Raw genomic sequence first — 22,873 nt, forward strand, 5'->3', positions numbered from 1 at the left:
TCAACAAATCAAAGTTTTTATTTGCATGGTCAATTATCATTTGTACTCTTTGCAACTTTATTTTAATATCCCTTTAACAGGTTCTAAGCTTTTGTTGCACAGGGAATAAAAGCTGCAAGACACAAACTTCCTTCAACAGCCACGCCCACAACACCTAAACATGAAACAGATGTAACAAATGACAACACCACAAACGGAAATACTAAGCTCCACCATTCAACACAGTTCATGACAGTGTCTTTAGGGTTCAGTTGAAGAGGGGGTAAACTTCTTTTAAAAATAGGGTCAGTCTCCTTTCCTCCTGTTTTATAATGTTGGCGGTTTTAATCCATATTTCTTTGCAACTTCTGTCTGGGCGTGGGCAGCATCGCAAAGTGAATACAGATGGGCCATCTCCATTTCTGATTTGGCCAGATTAATAGCTTTGTTGAACATGTCAATGGCTTTCTCCATGTTTCCTCTAAAAGAACAAATGTTTACAAGTTTCAGATTTAACACGCACTTCATAGTATCCAATGAAGTTTGCAAGTGATGCTACATAAAACCTAGCCACTAAGTTTCAGTGATGATCCCACTAAAATGCATCTTTTATAATGAACAAAAGAGGGCTTAGCACATTGAAAGTACTCAGTGAATGTTCACTACTGTTAAAAATACTATGTGCTTTCATTGTGCCTCCTGTATTCTTTTTTTATAGATAGGGACAATGAGACTAGGAAAATTAATTGGCTTATTTAAAATCATAATTCTGATTCCTAAAATTCTACATGTTTCTGCTATAACTTAAAGCTTCTTTAGAAAGCAGTGACACAACCTCAGAGAACACTAATGGTGTTCAAAGTCCTCACTTCACTGATTTGTGTGATCCCACTTTATTTCCACCCCATCCATTACCACCACACCCCCAACTCCATGCACCCCTACTTGTCACAAGATCTATCTGAGTTCCTTGACTGTGCCACTCAAATCTGTACGTAACACTCAGATTATTTACTCTGCCTAATTCTAGTCAAGTCCTCACCTTTCTAAGACTCAGTTCAAATAAAATATCCTCATGAAAAATATCTTTACCTTCTCTCTACAGGGGAATTAGCTGTTCTATCTCCAGTATTCCCAAAGTTCCACTGATATTCTATGCATAGTCAGATGAATACATATTTGTTCACACCACATTCTTACTAGCTCCATGCTGGACACTATTCAATTCCTAAAACCTAGTACAATGGCTGGTAATTATTATCTGCTTTTTTAAGCAAATAGATGAATATGCTTTGTCAGCAAGATATAATTTACCTCTTATGGTCTAAGTGGCTAAGCTTTATATACTTACCAAAAACCATTTTACATAACTAGTATTAGCTATGTATGTATGCATATATGTATGTAATCCTATGGTAAATATTAAGTCCTTAATATATTTGTGCCAGTTAGACACTGAGAAATAAGTTACCTCCAGGGTATTTATATTTAACCTCCTACTACAATTTATGGCTATGTGATAGACTTAAAGAAAACTTTTTTAAGTGTTCATGTTCAAATATTAGGTCAACAGCTGGCAGATCTGCTAAATCTTAGAATAATTTGCAATTTCATTCATTCATTCCCATTCATTTATTTAATTGTAAGGTAAGATTTAGAATGGTTTTGTTAAAGTGTAATTAATACACAAACAGAATTGTATCAAACCCCTAAATTTAAGGTCCTTAAACCAGGATCTATGGATGCCTTACATTAAAAGTTAAGTGTTTTTTTTATGTGCATTGTTCTAAGAAGAATCCATAGCTTGGCTCAGAAAAGATTAATAACAACTACTCTATTCTATTCTAGTATGAGAATATCCTATCATCCTAACAAAATCAATTAAGAAATAATTTAATATTTACATGAAACTGTTAATACAGAATGGTTCAAAAGAGCCACAACATTTTTCATCAGCCTTTACATATTCAGTCTACTCTAGAACAGGGAGAGGGCCACAGGAGGGGCTGAATGACAGGGAATCAGGAAAACTCATCCTGGCTTCTGACAAGTGATAGTGGCAAGATCCGTTACTTTGGCGTCAGTGAAATATGGGCTCACATCCTTTCTCTACTGGCTTACTGTGCAACGTTAAACTAATCAGTCTGGGTATTAATTAAACTGGGAATCATATAATCTCCACCTTTATAAAGATGGGGGTAAAGATCAATTGAAATGGAATGTGGAAAACACTTGAAGTTCAGTTTAGCACCTGGCCTAGAGTAGGTACTCAAACGGACAGCAATGCCAACATTAAGATGGTATATACTATGATAATTTCCATGCATAAACAGTTGTCACCTGTTAACGGTGGATCTTAAGTGCAACTCTGGATAAACATTTACACAAAACAAGAAATCATGGAAAGTAAGAGTTGTAAAAAAATCTTCATATCCAGTCCTAATTTTAAATAAAACTCAGGTGCTCAGAGATGATGTTGCAATTTGCCCAGTCACTTGGGTGGTTGCTTGTAGCAGGATCCAGATCTTCTGGCAACTTGACTACCAATCCTTATGTCACTGCCTAAGCACATTACGGGTATTTTTTTCCTTCTAACAGGAATAATACAAGTGAAAAGAAGAAAGAACATGTAACACACATTAGAGAAAGACCTAGTTTCCCTTTCTTTTTTTTTTTTGAGACAGAGTCTCACTCTGTTGCCCAGGCTCGAGTGAGTGCCATGGCGTCAGCCTCGCTCACAGCAACCTCAAACTCCTGGGCTCAAGTGATCCTACTGCCTCAGCCTCCCGAGTAGCTGGGACTACAGGCATGCGCCACCATGCCCGGCTAATGTTGTCTATATATATTAGTTGGCCAATTAATTTCTTTCTATTTGTGGTAGAGATGGGGTCTCGCTCTTGCTCAGGCTGGTTTTGAACTCCTGACCTCAAGCAATCTGCCTGCCTCGGCCTCCCAGAGTGCTAGGATCACAAGCGTGAGCCACCGCGCCCAGCCTAGTTTCCCTTTCTAATGCATATACTTGACTTAAGCAACTTTTATAAGTGTAACTTTTAATTTGGAAAAATAATGAAACAAAGTCAAAGTTGTATAGTTTTGAGGGAAGCTTGTATCAAAATGCCTAATAGATTTCAAAAATATAATATTAGGCTGGGCATGGGTGTTCATGCCTGTAACCGTAGCACTCTGGGAGGCCTAGACAGGAGGATTGCTTGAGCTCAGGAGTTCGAGACCAGCTTGAGCAAGAGTGAGACCCCATCTCTGCTAAAAATAGAAAAAACTAGCCAGGCATGGTGGTGAGTGCCTGTAGTCCTAGCTACTCATGAGGCTGAGGCAGGAGGATCACTTAAACCCAGGAGTTTGAGGTTGCTGCGAGCTACAATGACACCATGGCACTCTAGCCTGGGCAACAGAACAAGACTCTGACTCAAAAAAAAAAAAAAAAAAAAAAAAAAGCAACAATAACACGTATATAATGAGAAGGAAAGATAAATATTTATGGAGCTGCCATAAATTCCTTAAGAACAGACTCTAGAAGTTACCTTTGTACTTCAATAGTTCCCATGGTTTCATATGCAAAATCACATTTATTATCAATTTCAATAGCTTTGCTGATAAGTTCCAAACCTCTATCCAGATCTTGCTTCCACTGAAGTTGAAGTAAACTGCAAATGCAAAATGGCAGTGAGATGTGACCATGGCCCAGTTATCAACAGGACTCAATTTCTGCCCTCAATGAGTTAATAATTTAATTTATGAGGAAAAACAAAAACTAAAGCAGTATATAATCAGCATCAAATTGTGTTTATTTCCCTCTTCAACTTATACTGGTTTTGTAGTCTCTGTATTTTTTATTTTATATAAATTTAAGTGAAATTTCTTATGATAGTTCAAATACATAAAGACAGGAAAAACATTTGTATGTTTCCTATTTTGATATAAGTAACATCTGACAGGATGTTCAGAACTGAAATTAAAACATTTAACTTAGAGTGAAAATAGTACATTCACTAATTTCTATACAAGAATAAAACAGCATCTATAAGCATTAAGAAATTTTGTCAATTAATTTCTCTACCACAGTCCCCTTCCCTCAATGGTTAAAAGAAATCTATTAGTATATAAGAAATTTAGTATCTTGTTGGAACAAACAGAACCACAAAAATACGTACCCTTTATGAACATATGTTGTGGCATTATCTGGTTCCAAATCAATACATTTATCATACATTTCATCAGCTTTACCAAACTGTTGTTGATCTGTTAATGCCTATGTGAAGAGACACTTCAGTTATATTAAGGTAATTGTCAACCTAAGCAATTAAAAGCATATTACTTATTAATTATTAAAATTCACTTCATTTATTCATTCTTTACCATGTTATCATGTTTTGGGGATACAAACAAATTTAAATATTATAACTGAATTACTGGAGTTTGTAGTTGGCATTGTTATCAATACGCAATCCTATCTATCTTTTCTTTATGGTAAGTGGTTAGTTATATACAATGGCAGATAATCTAGTAAACTATACAATACAGAAAATCCCATTGTTAGTGACAGTTCCAGTATCACATTCTCATAGGTATACTCATGTTACTCAATAATTTATCATAATACATCCTAAGGGAATTACTTTAAAGGCAATACTCATTGGAAGGATAAGTTAAGGTACATGTGTTAACTGTTATCAGAGTCATTCCTTAAAAATGATTGCTTAGGAAAAAAGCATCCACAATCAACTATTTTAAGGCAAATCCCATAGCTGAAATGGAAGGCATGGTTCTGTGGATACCAGATCATGCTCAAGGTGTAACTCTGAAAGCTGGCCAGTATCTAAGCCCATGCTGGAAGAGTTAAAAGAAAAAAGTTATACTGTATAACTCTCTTTATATAGGTATTCTATGTATACATAAAATTACATTATATATACTATAAAGGAAAAATTAGAAGAGGGACCAAAGAACAGAAATTTTAGTACAGACTGTAATAATGCTAGTGCAAATGAGAAAACAGTTCATATAAACCAAACCTATCCTGAAGGCACAACAGTAATAGGGAAATGAGCAATTAAGAAAGCTCTGCAGAAGAGTTGTTCCTAGTATTGTTTTCTTTAAATGATGTTCAGTGGCCTTTGCTCTCTTAGCTGCTTATAAAAATCTGCACCAAAAAAACCCCTATCATTCTATAACAACGATGAGGATGGTGCTCTCACTTTCAGGTTTGTTACTAATTTAGTATAAGGCATAAACCCAAGTGTACTTATTCAATACAAAGGTCACATGATTAAAATGTGCATTTATTTTAGCTTTTATACATTCTATAAAACCTTATATAATACATGCTTTTATAATTAATTAGAGTGTATAGTCAGCAACCAATATCTCATATTTTGTTATCACTATCCTGTCTATGAATTATAAAGGACAAAGACTGAATATATAAGATTATTTCAAACTGAGGTTAAAGAACTTCTGGGTTACATTTCATACCCCAGAATTTCAATCTCTAATAATGCAGTGATGTACAAGACCTACCTTTAAAGAACAGATACAACACAAATCACTGTTCTCATAGTTAATCCCTCAATAAACCCTCAAAGTCTCTGTAAAATTTTTCTTATAACCTTACTAAAAATAGCATGAAGGAAATTAAAAACAAAATAAGCAACCTGAAGAGTGGTTTAGGGAGAGGAGTTTACCAGTCCTGGTAAATTTTCAAATGATTCCTATTTCTGTGATGTTTGTGGGAGAAAAAACCCAACATTTCTTTTGTAATAAGAAGAATAAGACAGAAAAATATATTATCTAGACAGCTAGTGTATGTAAATACCAACTTTCAACTTAAAGAATAAGAGAGAAAACACTCACTTGGAGATCATTTATGTGAAAGGAAGAAGTATACCTGTGGCTAGAAGTAGTTAATCATTTTCAGGTAAATGGATGATTTAAAATTAATAAGTTTTCAAGAATTCAGACTACAATCAAAAAGTTAAAATAATTCAAATTTAAATCCTACTTTTCATAGCTTCAATCCTAAACCAAGAAAACTTTAAGAATTTTATTTTATTTTATTTTATTTTATTTATTTATTCTTTTTTGGAGACAGAGCCTCACTTTGTTGCCCAGACTAGAGTGAGTGCCATGGCGTCAGCCTAGCTCACAGCAACCTCAGACTCCTGGGCTCAAGCAATCCTGCTGCCTCAGCCTCCCGAGTAGCTGGGACTACAGGCATGCACCACCATGCCCGGCTAATATTTTCCATAAATATTAGCTGGCCAATTAATTTGTTTCTATTTATAGTAGAGACGGGTCTTGCTCTTGCTCAGGCTGGTTTCAAACTCTTAACCTCAAGCAATCAGCCCTCCTCGGCCTCCCAGAGTGCTAGGATTATAGGCATGAGCCATCGCGCCCAGTCAAAACTTCAAGAATTTTAGACAAAGCAAAGGGAAATTAAAATAAGCTGTTATACCCTATCTAACCATTTAAAAGAGCAGTGATCAAATTGAAAGAAAATCCTCTCCATTGACATTTTCCCCACCAACTGCATATAGTAAATTTTCCTGGGGTAATTACTTTTTGTAAAACCAATCCAAATGAAAACATAAGAGAAATGCTTGCTTTAAGCTTCCCCACATTATGAGTTTAAGGCCAAGATTTCTAAATTGCTTAACAAAGGAGCCTCTGCTGAGGTGATTCAGCACCATCCTAAGGGCCATGAGAAAGAATCAAAGCAGGAACAAAGCTACCTGCTCCCACAGAAGCTTCAAGCAGGATAGCACTGTTTTCTCATTTCCATACTGAGATTTAGCATATAAATGCAGTTCTTTAAAAAAAACACTGAAAAATCACATTTACCTGGGCATATAGTGCATAGCCTTCAGCACACTTTGGAAACTTCTTTATGACCTCTTCGAAACCTTTCATAGCTGCTTGGATTTGTGAAGAATTGTTTCCCGTATATGCCTGGCGATACTATTTAAAAAATCAAAATGGGCCTATCAAATCAAGAACTCAAAAACTAATGGAATGTTAACATATTATAAAAAACACACATAAAATTACATAAATATTTCCAAAAAAGCAGGGGATTTGCTAACATAATTTGCTGCATCCAAAGGAGTTCAAAGTATCTCTGCAACAGAGATCCAAAGCTTAAGTATAGCTAGGACTTTAGGGCCACCATACAATTTCAAGATGGTGGATACTCTGGAAGAGGGTATACTACCTTGTAGGAAGTTAACTTTGCATATGAATGGGGAATTTTAAATCTAATAATTTTTTGGTCATTTTTTTCACCTATAAAATAGATGTGGTTATGTTTGTGACCCAATTTCTTTCTTTAAAAGGCAAATCCTTTTAGGACTCCAGCTACAAGGCTAATGGAAAAGAAATGGACTTTTTCTTTAAACTTTTTGAGCTTTGCGTTTCTTTTTTTTTTTTTTGTGAGACAGAGTCTCACTCGGTTGCCCGGGCTAGAGTACCGTGGCGTCAACCTAGCTCACAGCAACCTCAAATTCCTGGGCTCAAGCAATCCTTCTGCCTCAGCCTCCCGAGTAGCTAGGACTACAGGCATGTGCCACCATGCCCGGCTAATTTTTTCTGTATATTTTTAGTTGGCCAATTAATTTCTTTCTATTTTTAGTAGAGACAGGGTCTCGCTATTGCTCAGGCTGGTTTTGAACTCCTGACCTTGAGCGATCCGCCCGTCTTGGCCTCCCAGAATGCTAGGATTACAGGCGTGAGCCACCACGCCCGGCCCGTTTCTGAATATTAAGAAATAGCGCTATAAAGGAGAGATGAGAGCAGTTACATGATCTCTTGACTGCAGAAAATTTCCTCATAATGCTTTTGTTCTTTGTACGGGTTTATGGTAGAGAAACAAGGAGACCAGCTCTGTTTAGGAGAGCATAAAATCAGGGACAAATATCTATCAAGATTAAGTCAAACAAACCTACAGAGAAAAATAGGAGCTATATATATCAATCAGCATATATGCTTACTAATTTTTTTCCCTCTAGTCATCCTTTGGAGGAAAAAATAAATGATTTTGTAGATAATGAGATACTTATATTTTTTGACAATGGGAAATAAAAGTGATATTTAGGAAAATACAAAAGAAAGCAGTAGTACCTACCAATGCAAAACATTTCTGAGCTTGTGCCAGAGCAGACTCAGGTCTTAACCTAATACATTCATCAAAATCTGCCACTGCTTCTTCAACTTGATCAAGCAGTATTTTCAGCTAAGGAAAATGATACATAAATAAATGCAATTCAAATTAATAGGTGTGCCAGTTGAGTGTGTACTGTGTCTCTATTATCACACAGCATAATGTTCAGCATGTAGTATTCAATATACAATTACTTTGTACAAATGGTGAACTAAAAAATCTTGTAATTTTAAAGATTCTAAAACTTAAAACCAGTATCTAATTTTTTTAAAAAAGGACTATAAGCCCACCATTTCTACACTGCAATTTTGATCACCATTAAGCAAGAAACCCCTTCTAGAAAACTAAACATCTCTGTACTTTCTAATTTCAAAGCAGGTTAGATACTAAATAATTACCTTTTAAATTAATCTTAAGACATGCCAATAAGGATCAAAATGTCAAGAATTTTAAGAGTTATCTCAATACTACTTAACACAGTTCAGAAAGAAATACAGTCATGTGCTGTATTATGACATTTTGATCAATGTTGGACTGCATATATGATGGTGGTCCCATAAGATTAAAATAACATATTCTTAACATGCCTTCCCTATGTATAGATATGTTCACATACACAAATACTTAGACTGTGTTACAAATGCCTACAATGTGTAGTCCAGTAACATGCTACATAGGTTTATAACCTAGGAGCTACAAACACAGCCTAGGTGTTATACCACATAGCCTAGGTGTGTAGTAGGCTGTATCATCTAGGATTGTGTAAGTACAGTCTATGTTTGCACCATGAAATCACCTAAGAATGCATTTCTCAGGATGTGTGACCACACTAGGTAAAATTCTCCATTAGAAAGAACTTAGCTTTTCTGTTACTATAATGGATAGCCCATACTTTCCACCATAATACATTCCAAGAAGTTATGTTAAGCAGATTATAAAGCCATGTTTTCCCCACATGAAGCTTATAATTGGGAACTGCGTTCTTCACTATATTTTTACTAACAACTAATATGCCCGTTATAAAACTCCAAGAGATTTTTTGGTACTGTTTGGGCAGTCCAGACTATTTCCTTATAAGCAAGAAGGCCACAAAAATCATCTTGTTGATTCTAGCATTAACTCAAAATGCTAACTAAATGTTATTAATGTTTTACTAATTGAAAACCTACAAACCAAAAACACATGAAAAACAAACTTGAACTGGCAAGCCAACATTGTTTGCCTTCCTTTTTTTTCATAAGTAAATACCAAAACTATAAAGACAAATGTTCAAGACAGAACTAAATAAAGGCCAATCCAAACTGTAAACCAATGATACTTTGTTCACAGTTAAAAGAAAACTTCTAGGTAATTCTCAAAAATGGTATCAAATAACTCAATCCAAAGGTCAGAACTCAGATAAAAAAATAGATTTACCTGCCCTCGGTGGTGATAAACATCTGCATTCTGAGGATCAATGTCAGCAGCCATGTTAAAATCCTGAGTAGACAGCAAAGGCTGCTGCTGCTGCATGTACATGCTGCCTCTTTTGATGAGAGCATTTGCTCGGAGCTATAGACCCCAAATAAGAAAAGTTTCATTACTACATTTTTTTCCAGTTAAGTTTTTAAAAATAACAGCTTTTTGATACACTCCACATACCATAAAGAGCACCCTTTTAAAGTATGCACGTCAGCAATTTTTAATATATTCACTAGGCTGTGCATTGATCACCACTATATAATTCCAGAATAGTTTCATAACCCCAGAAAGAAACCCCCTATACACAGTCATTCTCCATTCCCACCACCACTTCCCCTCTCTAGTCCCTAGAACCACCAATTTGCTTTCTATTTCTATGGATTTATATATTCTTCATATAATATGTTGTATAATATGATGTTTCACATAAATGGAATCATACATTATATGATCTTTTGTGTCTGGCTTCTTTCACTTAACATAATGTTTTCAAGGTTCATCCACATCATAGCATATATCAGTACATCATTCTTTTTTACGGTTGAATACTGTTTCATCGCATATGTATCCCTTTTAGTTATCCATTCATCAGTTGATGAACATTTGGGTTGCTTCTGCTTTTTAGCTATCATAAATAATGCTGCTATGAACATTCAGGTACATGTCTATGTGTTAAGAATATGTACTTGGTTCTCGTGGGTATACATGTAGGAGTGGAACTGCTGGATCATATGTTTAACTTTTTGAGGAACTACCAAACTAATTTCCAAAGGTGCTTTATAATTCTACATTCCCACCAGTGATGTATGAGGGTTTCAATTTCTCCACATCCCCAAAAACATCTATTATTGTCTGTGTGTTTGGTTACTCACTATGGTTTTGATTTGCCTTTCCCTAATGGCTAATGATACTGAGCATCTTTTCATGCTATTTATTGGTCATTTGTATATATTCTTTGAAGAAATGCCTATTTGGATTCTTTGCCCATTTTTAACTTAGGTTATCTTTTTTTTGTTGAGTTCTAAGAGTTCTTTATTCTAGATACAATTCCCTTATGAACTAAATGATTTGTGAATATTTTTCCCTACTTTGTGGTGTGTGTTTTCTCTCTCTCTTTCTTTTTTCGAAGATAGAGTCTTACTGTTGCCCAGGCTGGAGTGCAGTAGTGCAATCAGAGCTCACAGCAGCTTCTATTCATGGGCTCAAGGCATCCTCCCACCTCAGCTTTCTGAGTAGCTGGGACTACAAGGTGCATGCCACCATGCCTGGCTGATTATTTTCCTTTGATTTTTTTTTTGTAGAGACAAGATTTTGTTATGTTGCCAGGCTGTGTTTTCTTTCTTTAGGGTGTTCTTTCAAGAACAAAAGTTTTTTAATTTTGATAAAGTCTAATTTATTTTTTTATGGTTGCTTGTGCTTTTGGTATCATATCTAAGAAACCACTGTTTATCCAAAGTAATGAACATTTATTTACTCCTCTGTTCTCTTCTAAGAGTTTTATCATTTCAGCTCTTACATTTAGGTTTCTGAGCCATTTTGAGTTAATTTTTGTACATGTTTTTTGGTAGGCATGATTACTACTTGCCACTTAAAGTCATAATCATGAAAACAAATAGGTTTCTTCTTAAAATTTTGTTCAAAGCCATATTACATGTATATGAAACAAATACCCTCCATAATTACAACAAAACACATAATATATGTTATGACTATAAAAGAATATAATAGTTATAATCATCAGGAGAATCAGTAGAAAATAAAATTAAAGACACTATTACAAAGCTATCTTCGATTTGAAAATCTCATTTTGAAAGGAAATTTTAACAAATATTTAGGCCTTAAAAACAACTTTTATATCCCCCTCAAATATAGAAATGATTCATTTGGAGGTGAAAGAGGCTACACAGTTCATGTAATTCAATGAGGAACTAGGTCACAGAGATATTAACAAACTAATGAGGAATATAATTACTTGGTGGCTAAGTTCTGTCTTGTTATAATAAGAAGATTCTCAAAATTTATTAGATCCCCCTAAAATCTTAATTATGAAAATTACTTGCAACAGGGTGAGACTCTGTCTCAAAAAGAAAAGAAAAGAAAAGTATTACATACAAATTAAGAATACCTGGAAAATGAAAAGCTGTTTCAACCACATCACTGCAGAAACATTTGGTATATTTTATAAACCATATTTTTAGAACCTGTTTTTTTTTCACATAACATAAAATCTTTCTGACTGTATTACTGTATGTGTTTATTATTAATATATTTTTATTAAACATACTTTATATCCTGGTACTACATATTATATGCTACTTAACAGCATTATCTACAGCATTGCTATATCACCTTTACCACCTTGCCCCTATGTAGTCCAACATGGTGGGCAGTGGCTATAAGGGGAAGCGAAACTACCAGATGCTATAGGAAAAAAACATTTCCTTTCCCAGCTAAATATAAATATCATTGATATTTATGTTTCAGATTCATGTACCAATTAAATCATCATTAGGTATAGTTTCTACCCACTGCTGCCCCTCCCCCCAAAAAAGCCTTTTGGAGAATGGCAGTTGAAATGCAAAAAATCTGGCAAAACAGACCTAAAAGTATCACTTCTTACTAATTTCTTCATATGCACACACATTCACACACATTTTAAAATGTACCTTTACATTAGCTTCTTTCAAACTGATGACTTTATCTAAATCTGGTTTGGCCGCATTGGCATTGCCAATAAGCAGGTAGAAGGTAGCTCGCAGTAATAATGCTTCTGCCATGTATTTGCCTTGGGCATCGATTTCTTTTGAGCATTCACTTATGATTTTATCATAGTTTTCTTCTTCCATATACTGTTTGGCCTTTAAATATCCAGAACTGACAATAAAAACAAACATAGGAAATTATTTACTAAAAAGGGATCAAATACTGAAACTTGCCACATTTAGCACACCTGAGTTAAGCCTAAGTCTATTCCCCCATAACAAGTTAATCAGCCAGTGAGGGGCTGAAGTTGGGGGTGTTAAAGAGATCAGGACTTTTGATGCAGATTAGGATTTTCTTGATGTATTGGATAAAGACTTTTAAAGAGGAAACAGGAATCAATGGCAGAAACCTGGAAATAATGCCCTGGCTTAGACATTCAGATAGTGAAAAGATGAGCTAAGGAAAGAGACAGACTAATCTGCAACATGAGTAAGGATCCTGTCTTATTCACCTTCATATCTGTGGCACATCGATGGCACTCAACAGCTATTTAATAACTAGGACATAGGAAATAGTGAAGTCAGTTTAGAGTTACAGAAGCCAAGGCAAGCGGTGTGATCAGAGCTATGCTTGTTAAAGATCACTCTGGCTGTTCCATGAGGAAGTAAGACTAGAAATAGAGAAATATCTGAAGGACTCTCATGCAGAAATATTATTGTTACATTTAAAAGAACAGAATTAGAATAAGTGGACTATCAAAGAGGGAAATTTAAAGGAAGATTCAAAGTCCATCAAATAGAACTTTGAAAAATACCCTTAACTACTTTTTTACCCTTCTCTATTTTTAAAAATGCAGTGAGCACAATATCACTTATTCTTCTAAAATTATGATTTTTACCGGGGGTGCTTGTAGAGGGGATTTTTCTGAATTGAAAAGAAATTTACACTAGATGACATTTGAGGCATCTTCCGAACATAAGGCATTGTAAAAAAAAAAAGTCATTTTCTCATTTCAGTTATATTCTGAATAGAGAAACTGGCAAGTGACTTAAAAGTTATGTCAGTCAAAATCTTGCTAACCTTTCCTATAACTACATCCTAATGTTCCCTACACTCTAGTTTTGTTTCTTAGGTCACCAGGCTAAGAAAATATAAACAATTATTGAATCAGATTGGAAGGTACAATTTCCCACTTGTAGGAAACATAAGTGCTACATATTTATAAACATGATTTCTAAACCTCACAATAATCCTTTATGAGATATTATTAGCTTCATTTAAAAGATGATAAATCTAATGTTTAGAGTAAAACAGAATTTAAAAACCCAGGTCCAATTTCAGTGTTCTGATGAGAGCTAGCTATGTCCTGCCATTTCTCAACATAGTTTTTAAAATAATGGTATTAAGTTCACTGCAGTTCTTCTGGGACAAGAACTATTTTTCCCAGCCAGTAGAGGAAGTTATTCACATCACTGTCACAAGAGCTATATGACATCTTGAACATTTACTTCCCAACTACAATTTTCCAAAAGAGCATGTACCAACTAAAATTTGTACATCTTGGTACAATTGTGCACAGTACCTTCTCTTAAAACATGGCCAACACTAGCAGAAAAATTGGGAGATAAAGATCAAAAGCAATCTGTTCCCTCAAACCTTCCAATATGCTACAGATGCAAAACTCAGTTACACTTTGCTACTGGAAAAAAATTTCCTTTTCTTCACACTAATTTTAAAAATGTCATTTTGGCAATAATAACATTGTACCCTTTTTTTTTGAGACAGAGTCTTGCTTTGTTGCCTAGGCTAGAGTGAGTGCCGTGGCGTCAGCTCACAGCAACCTCAAACTCCTAGGCTCAAGCAATCCTGCTGCCTCAGCCTCCTGAGTAGCTGGGACTACAGGCATGTCCCAATGCCCAGCTAATTTTTTTCTGTATATATTAGTTGGCCAATTAATTTCTTTCTATTTATAGTAGAGATGGGGTCTCGCTCTTGCTCAAACTGGTTTTGAACTCCAGACCTCAAGCAATCCACCTGCCTCGGCCTCCCAGAGTGCTAGGATTACAGGCGTGAGCCACTGCTCCCTGCCTACATCGTACCTTTTCTTACAGAAGAGAGCTAGTCTTAACAGCAAAACAAGTATTAATAAATATGAATGGATAAGCATGGCTTATATGGCTTATATATGACATTATATCACTGGATCTCCATCTGTAAAGATAGTATCGTATACTGTGGTATCAGCTCTCTATAGGATAAACACAAGAAGCCCAAAGAATGGCATTTTCCTAGGCAAATAGAAAAAACCTTGAAGCAGTTCACTTTTTGGGCATGCCTAAGCACCTCATAGTTTATAATTAAAAATTTCTCTGCACTAAAACACTGGCATGTTGAACTACACAATAATTTTCAAGTTAGTGCCTCTATTCAAATACAGTCAACATTTAACTCAATAAAAGTCATCTAGAGCAGCAGTCCCCAACCTTTTTGGCACCAGGGACGTTTCATGGAAGACAATTTTTCCATGGACTCACATTATATTTATTGGGCAGTCAAACCTCTCTGCTAATGATAACTTGTATTTGCAGCTGCTCCCCAGTGCTAGCATCACCACCTCAGCTCCACCTCAGATCATCAGGCATTAGATTCTCATAAGGAGTATGCAACATAGATCCCTCGCATGCTTTCCTATGAGGATGTAATGCCACTACAGATCTAACAGGGAGCGGAGCTTATGCGGTGATGCAAGGGATGGGGAGTGGCTATAAATACAGCTTCTCTCCCTAGCAAGGTGCTGACCTCCTATTGTGTGGCCTGGTTCCTAACAGGCCACAGATGGGTAGTGCGTCATGGCCTATGGATTGAGGACCGTAGATCTAGAGAATATTAAGCTTGTGTAGCAAGGCGCAAGTCCATCAAAATATTATAGTGGTCAGCAACAGATCTGCTAGAGGTGAGAGTAATAATTATATCCCACGTCTCCTGGCTAGAGAATCACAAAGGAGTTTGTAAAAGCAGGGTAGATTCCTGGTAGTAAAACTGGAGTAACCAAAAATGTAACAGATATATGCTATAAAAAGAAGTATTTTTATTATAATAATATTTTATAAGTTTTATACTTATACCTACCTATATCTATGTAAAGATACCTGTTTATCTGAGATGATTCAGAATTGATGTGGGCTCTGCCAAGTTCATGGTAGCAAAAAACCCATTAAGCAGACAGCATGCCTGACATACTTACTTTTCTTTCACTTCTAAAGCCTCTCCTTCCTTGTCTTTATCTTCATCAGACTTTTCTCCTTTAAGCATGGGCTGAGAAATGATATCATCCGTGAAAGAACTGAAGTATGATTTGATAAACTGTGGAGATGGCATCAGAGGTTCACGATTCTGAAATTTAATCATGTTTAAATATAACAAAATGAGAAAACAGTAACCGAAGAAGTAGGTACATTATAGAATTCTAAAAATGACTACTGTAAAAATTGGAATCTCATTTTCAAATAACTAAGGAATATTAAGCTCTAAGCTACAGGACAAAAGATAGTAGTAATGGTAAAGCTGCCAGTCACATCTGCTGAAAAGTTTTATTTTTTAAATTTTTATTTTATTTTTTTATGAAGCAAGGGGCATTGAGGAGGGGTGTTCAATTTCCTTTTTTTAGGAAAAGGAAATTGAGACAGAATCTCATTTTATCCCCCCATGTAGAGTGCAGTGGTATCATCATAGCTCACTGCAACCTTCAACTCCTGGGCTCAAGCAATCCTCCTGCCTCAGCCTCCCAAAGAGCTGGGACTACAGGACCACACCACAATGCCCAGCTAATTTTTCTTTTTTTAGTAGAGACGGGGTCTCACTCTTGCTCAGGCTGATCTCAAACTCCTGAGCTCAAGCGATCCTCCCACCTCAGTCTCCTACAGTGCTGGGATATCAGATGTGAGCCACCACACCCAGGCTGAAAGCAGGTTTAAACGAGAACCTTTCCCCTCTCCAAAGATGTAAGACCATGTCTTACACAGGTGCTGAAAATGTTAAATCCATTTTACCATGGACTTTCCCCCGCAAGATCTCCATTACAGTGCTGTTGAAAGCCATACTGAAATCACATTTCCTGTTTTGATTATTTCTTTTTGGTATGGCAACCTGATTCATAATTATAGGAGTATTTTATTTCTCCTTAAATGAGAATATAAATATAAAAATATATTATGAGAGGCCTTTGGCTGTGTTATTTCCTCTTCATTTAAAACATAATAAAACTCGGCCGGGCGCGGTGGCTCACGCCTGTAATCCTAGCACTCTGGGAGGCCTAGGAGGGCAGATTGCTCGAGGTCAGGGGTTCGAAACCAGCCTGAGCAAGAGTGAGACCCTGTCTCTACTATAAATAGAAACAAATTAATTGGCCAACTACTATATATAGAAAAAATTAGCCGGGCATGGTGGCGCATGCCTATAGTCCCAGCTACTCGGGAGGCTGAGGCAGGAGGATTGCTTGAGCCCAGGAGTTTAAGGTTGCTGTGAGCCAGGCTGATGCCACAGCACTCACTCTAGCCTGGGCAACAAAGGGACTCTGTCTCAAAAAACAAAACAAAACAAAAACAAAAACCCATAATGAAACTTTATTTATTATAATATTATTTATTATAAGTATGTAATATATAATATTTATATCTATATTTTATAATAAAATATAATAAAACCTTATGTTCTAAATGTTTTATTATAAAATATAGATATAATAAAGTTTTACTATGTTTTAAATGAAGAGGAAATAACACAGCCAAAGGGTTCTTCTCATAATATATTTTGGATCCTTTATCTACAAAATTCAACCCAAAGAGTTTAAAAGAAAACATAAATGTTTTATGTATACCAAATATTATTACAGTTATTTTGGTAGATTTAATGTCTTTGGATTTCAAGGAGGAAAAAAGGAATCTGGCTTTGTAAGCAAATGATCTAATCTAGGATAGATGAAAGGGGCATAAAAAAATTAAAAAAGAAATCTGAGGAAAAATCCACATTTATCTTTGTGCACTCTCTGGGGGAAAGATTTAATTTGTCTAGACTTACAATAATATAAATAAACATTTTTAATCAAATGGTCACTCATCAAATGATAAGTATGCCTAACTTTAGTATTTTAATAAAGACATTCTGAGAAGGAATACTTAGTGGCAATTATTTACCATTTTGGGGGGAAAGCTTAACTAGAAATTTAAATAGCACTGATTTGAAGCTGGGTATATCATTACTATCTTTCAGTTTCCTATTTCAGCTTAGAAATGAAGCTATCACCATCCTGCCTTCCACACAGGGTTATAAATTTAAAATGAAAATAATATATTACAAGTAATGGACTTAAGTATCGAAGGAACAGGATATAAAAATTCTAGTTCTGTCACTTATTAGCTATGTGACATTACTCAAGTCATTACTCATGTCATTAAACATCTACTCTAATCACTAAAGTGGCAATAGAAATACTTGCCTTATTTATCTTACAAAGTTGTTATAAAAATCAAAACAATAATATGAAAATTATTTTATGATTTACAAAGTGGCATACAGATTAGAAAATATAAATGGAAATGACTTTGTAGCCTATGCATATATAGGTTATTTTATATTTTCTTACCACCTTGCAATACAACCAATCTAATTACTCAACAATATGTATAAGGAAACTAGGTTCCTTTCAAGCTCTAATATGATGTTTCACAAAGTGTTTTTGAGGAACAACAGTCTTATGAGACACCCGAGGAAAAAAAAATTCCATAGTTTAAAGAGACTGACAACCATGACAGCTACATTACTCTTGGAAATTCACAACACATCTTAGTACATTAAAGTCCTGTAGTGAAGAAAACTGTTTCAATTCTGTTTAACTCAGCTAATATTCAGAAATGTAAAATTATAAATACAGATTATTAAAATCAATTTAAAAGAAAAGCAAGTTAAAAAAGTAACATTTGCCTCAATATTACTGAAATTTAGCAGCAAATCTTCAGTAAAGGTTAGTGATGCCTGTGGTACTCTCATGGCACTCCACTTACACATTTCCTGAGACACTTAACCATAGCATGCCTTTTTATATATTTAGTAACATTCTCTCTCACTACATTGTAATTCTAGATGAGCAAGGACCACATCTCCGTACCCACCCCTCCAAAATGCCCAGCATGGAGCTTTGTTTTTTAAATGTTTATTGAATTAAACCATCTGTTACTAACAGCCTAAAACCAATGCCCACTTATACAGTACACCTTTAAAAACTTTAATGATACAAAATAGGAGATGGCAAATATTTTTCTGTAAAAGGACAGATAGTAAATATTTTAGGCTTTGCAGTCTACACAGTCTCTGTTACAACTACTCAACTCTAATGGTATAGCTCAAAAGCAGCCAAAACCAAAGTCAGTTACTGAACATTATTTACAACAACAGGTAGCAGACTGGATTTGACCTGTGGGTCATACTGTGGCAACCCCTAATATAAATGCTTTCCAATATTCTCCAGGTACAGTACTGGACACACTTATAATCTTATTGAAAAAGGATAAGTCATAAAAGCCCAAGATTACAGAAGAAAGAAATATAACCCAGTTCTAATTTCACTCATTACCATTACTTACTATGTCCAAGTTTAAGCAGCATAAATTAGAAATGACTCTTTCCAATGTATAAAGTACTACCCCTCTATTACCCAACACAGATTCATTTACCTTGTATTTTTCTTTGGCTTTCTCTTTTCCAAGAAGTTTAAGAACTTTATCAGCTAATAGCATGCTTTGTTGATTTTGGAACCCTTCTAATATACACACAGCAGTGACATCTAGAAATGATGGTGAACACAAAAGTAAATATGAAATTACTGTAAAGATGGTCAGCAGCATCAGATAGGCACAATGTAGTTACAAGAAAGCCAAATAAATTCATGGCCTGATGGGGCTGTTTCATTTCCAATAAATTATTGGTTTTTTTGAGACAGGGTTTTGCTCTGTTGCCTGGGTTACAGTGCAATGGCATCATCATAGCTCACTGCAGCCTCAAACTCCTGAGCTCAAGCGATCTTCCTGCCTCAGCCTCTCAAGTAGCTGGGACTACAGGTGTGTACACCATGCCTGGCTAATTTTCCTATTTTTTGTAGAGACACAGTCTTGTGTCTTGCTCAGGCTGGTCCTGAATTCCTGGCCTCAAGCACCTACCACCTCAGCCCCCCAAAGTGCTAGGATTATAGGCGTTAGCCACCATGCCTGGGGCTAAACTAGTTCTTAATACTTTAATTTTATATACTGTGTGACCAAATAAATTGAAAGCTCAAAAAGTTACTCCATTTCTATGGGGTTCCCTTTCCTCACCTGTGAAATGAAAGGGGCTGTAGTGCATGATTTCTAATGTTTCTTACTGCTCTAATGTTCTAGATATAGCAAATAAAACAAGGAATTCAGCAATAGTCTCTTCTGGCCAGTAACTCTAAGGCAAATCAACATAGTGTGGCTCTCTCATGTCTGGTCTTTTTTACAGGCCTCAGAATTATTCCTTGTCTCTAAAGTAATCTTGCCACAGAGCTCTCAAATAAATCTGCCACAAAAATACCCCTTTCATCTGGTAATGCCACAACTCAAGATACAGTGATTTGAATTAAAAAGATCAGTGGTTCCTTAACCTCTCAATCTTGCATTCAAACTACTCAAACAATGGCTATCCCCTTTCTTTCTAAATTGAATTTCTTACAATTCCACATCCTTGCTCCTCCAAACAAGTATCTGCTGTAACATTCCCTTTTGATAACCTTGGCTAATGCCAATGTCTTTTTTTAAAATCACATTTCTTCTATCTAAAACCCCAATCAATCTTTTCTCTGCTAAGTATTACCTGTTAGTAATGTCAAGGTCTGGCTTAAAACTTGGGATTCCCTTTTGTAAAGCAACTCTCCTTCCACCAGTACCAAAGTATGTGCCACCACAAAACATCAAATTTTGTTAAAATGTTCTCTAAAACATCCTCATGTGGCAATCTAGATTTAAAAAAAAAATACTATTTTAAAAAACAATAATTATGGGTAAATCTTATTATAGATGCTTTTAAAGCAGATTTAAATATGTAGTGGAAAGAACTTTTAGACTGTAGAAATTAGATTTGGTTTTGCTCCATGTCATCTAGAAGGATGTACTTTCAAAGACAGTGGTGGCTCACACCTGTAACCCCAGTACTTGGGGAGGCTGAGGGACAGGGATGGCTGATTGCTTGAGGCCAGGATTTCGAGACTAGCCTAGGCAATGTAGTGAGACCCTCTCTCTATAAAAAAAATTTAAAAATTAGCCAGGTGTAATGGCATGTGCCTGTAGGGGAGGATAAGTCCAGAAGATCACTTGAGCCCAGGAGTTCAAAATTGCAGTGAGCTACAATCACAGCCCAACACTCCAGCCTCGGTGACACAATGAGATCCTGTCTCTAAAAAAAGAGAGAGAGAGAGAGAAAGAGAGAGAGAGAGAAAGCCAGCAGTCTAGGAAGCCGACATGGCCAATTAGAGGCTGTAGAATATTTACAGCATTTACTGAGAATGACAAATTCACTTTGATGCTTTGTACCAATTACATAATTTCCAACTGGATAAAAAATAATATTTGAAAATACCAAGGGCAAAAACATTTTCTTTAATGATTCATCTCAGTTATTTCATATTTATAGATGATAGTAACTAAAAACATGTAGAATCTTAGAAACACTATTACTTGCTAAAACTTCTTTTCTGATATTCTTATTCATGGAATTATACTAATGCCCATCAGTTGCCAAGTTTATGTGTAATATATAAGCTCCAAATCTTAATATTCTATTAAGGCCTAGTTGAGAGCAGAGACAATACTTAAGTACAGCAATCTCAATTTAAACTATTCATAGAAGACAAAGTCTCAATTGCAGGAGTCCAACTTTTAAAGACAACTTGATTATTATACTTACAAGACAGAATTATATATGTATTTACCAATAACTACAAAGACTTTAGTAATCTTCACATGTAAACACAAAATTACTCTCACCTTCTAAACATTCCTTCTTATTGTCTAGCTTTTCATGGGCTTTTGCACGTCTAAAGAGAGCTTTCACATACTTGGGATTAAGTTCAACAGCCTTTGTACAATCTTGTGCCACCTCTTTCCATTTTTGCTGTAATTGAAAGTATTTTTAAAAAGTCACACTTAAGGAAGCACTGTTCAACAGAAATCAGTTTTCTAAATTTAATAGGCTGAGTATTAAGAGTCCCACAACAGAAAAAGTATTTACAATACAAAGAGTTAATATCAACAATTCATTGCATCTGTAATAAAGACCAGCAACCAGATTTTTTAAAATAAGCAACAGACATACTTAGGCCATCTTTCTACCACCAAATCTACAAACCTACCTGCAGCTATGTACTCACACCATCTCCTTCTTCCCTCCTGTTAAAACTGGGAAAGCACCCATTTTCATCAAAGGCCAACCCTTCGCTGGTGATCGGATCCATACCCTCTCCACGTCATGGGCTTCACTCCTTCAGCTATCTTTCTCTGCATCAATCTGCTGCTTTTCTACTGAATCATTCACATAAATATAAAAATACTTACTCTAATATTTTCCATCTTTTAAAAACCTTCCTTTGATTCCACAACTCCCTATGGGTACTACCCTACTTCTCAGCTCCTCTTTATTGCCAAACCTGCAAAGAGTTGCCACTCTACCTTGATTTCCACCTACTTCACTGGATGCTCCTTCTCAATTTCCTTTGCTGAATTCTCCTCCCGTACCTAATCTCTATGTTAAAATCCTCAAGGCGTCATATCATCTCTCTCCCTAGGTGATCACATTTATTGTCTGGCTTTATATAATATCCAAAATTAGATGACTCCTCAAATATAAACATTTCCCAATTCAACTGTCTACTTACTTGTCTCACTCCTTCTCCACCTGACCTTCTCTACTCACTGGTGTTGAAATTCCTGCCTCTCTACCCTTTACATCCAATGCAATAGCAAGTTCTGTTGGTCTTCAGCTTTCCTTTATGTCACACATAGGCTACTGCAAAAACATCCTTACTTGGTCTCCCTGTCTCTAGTCTTGCGTCCCTCCAATATATTATTGACAGAACACTGAGAGCAATGTTAGATGATGTTCCTGTCCTGTTTAAAACCCTTAAATATTTACCATTATACTCAGAATCAAATCCACACTCTACCACTGCCTACAAGGCTTTGCCTGATCTGGTCCCTGTCTATCTTTCCAACCTCATCTCTCTATATTCCAGGAACTTTTATACTTCTTTAAACACATGAAACTCTTTCTTGCCTCAGAAAAATGACATAGTTTCTTCTATTTGTAATACTCTCTTCTCCACTGTTTTATGCATTAATCCACTACACAACCATATGATGGCTACTACATACATAATTTAAAAAGAATAAAACAGATCTGCATGTGCTGAAAAACTGTATTAGATATGGTGGCAACTGAAAAAATACATCCCAAACAATATCTATAATAGGAACTCATCTTTGATCTTTTTTCTCCTGC

At 35.6% G+C, this 22,873-nt stretch overlaps 1 protein-coding gene across 1 annotated transcript in view; it reads right to left on the minus strand.

Moving 5' to 3' along the window:
- The window catches only part of TOMM70 (translocase of outer mitochondrial membrane 70), a 38,615-nt gene continuing 15,742 nt past the window's right edge, over positions 1-22,873 (minus strand). The window contains exons 3-12 of the mRNA XM_012743097.3: positions 21,364-21,490; positions 19,042-19,151; positions 15,558-15,706; positions 12,277-12,484; positions 9,566-9,700; positions 8,114-8,221; positions 6,835-6,951; positions 4,149-4,246; positions 3,519-3,641; positions 1-460 (exon numbers count right to left, since the gene is read on the minus strand). Of these exons, the coding sequence (XP_012598551.1) occupies positions 307-460; positions 3,519-3,641; positions 4,149-4,246; positions 6,835-6,951; positions 8,114-8,221; positions 9,566-9,700; positions 12,277-12,484; positions 15,558-15,706; positions 19,042-19,151; positions 21,364-21,490 (1,329 nt within the window). The 3' untranslated portion in view covers positions 1-306. The remainder of the gene's footprint in view (positions 461-3,518; positions 3,642-4,148; positions 4,247-6,834; positions 6,952-8,113; positions 8,222-9,565; positions 9,701-12,276; positions 12,485-15,557; positions 15,707-19,041; positions 19,152-21,363; positions 21,491-22,873) is intronic.

This window comes from Microcebus murinus, chromosome 1, assembly GCF_040939455.1.
Source record: "Microcebus murinus isolate Inina chromosome 1, M.murinus_Inina_mat1.0, whole genome shotgun sequence".
NCBI lineage: Eukaryota > Metazoa > Chordata > Mammalia > Primates > Cheirogaleidae > Microcebus > Microcebus murinus.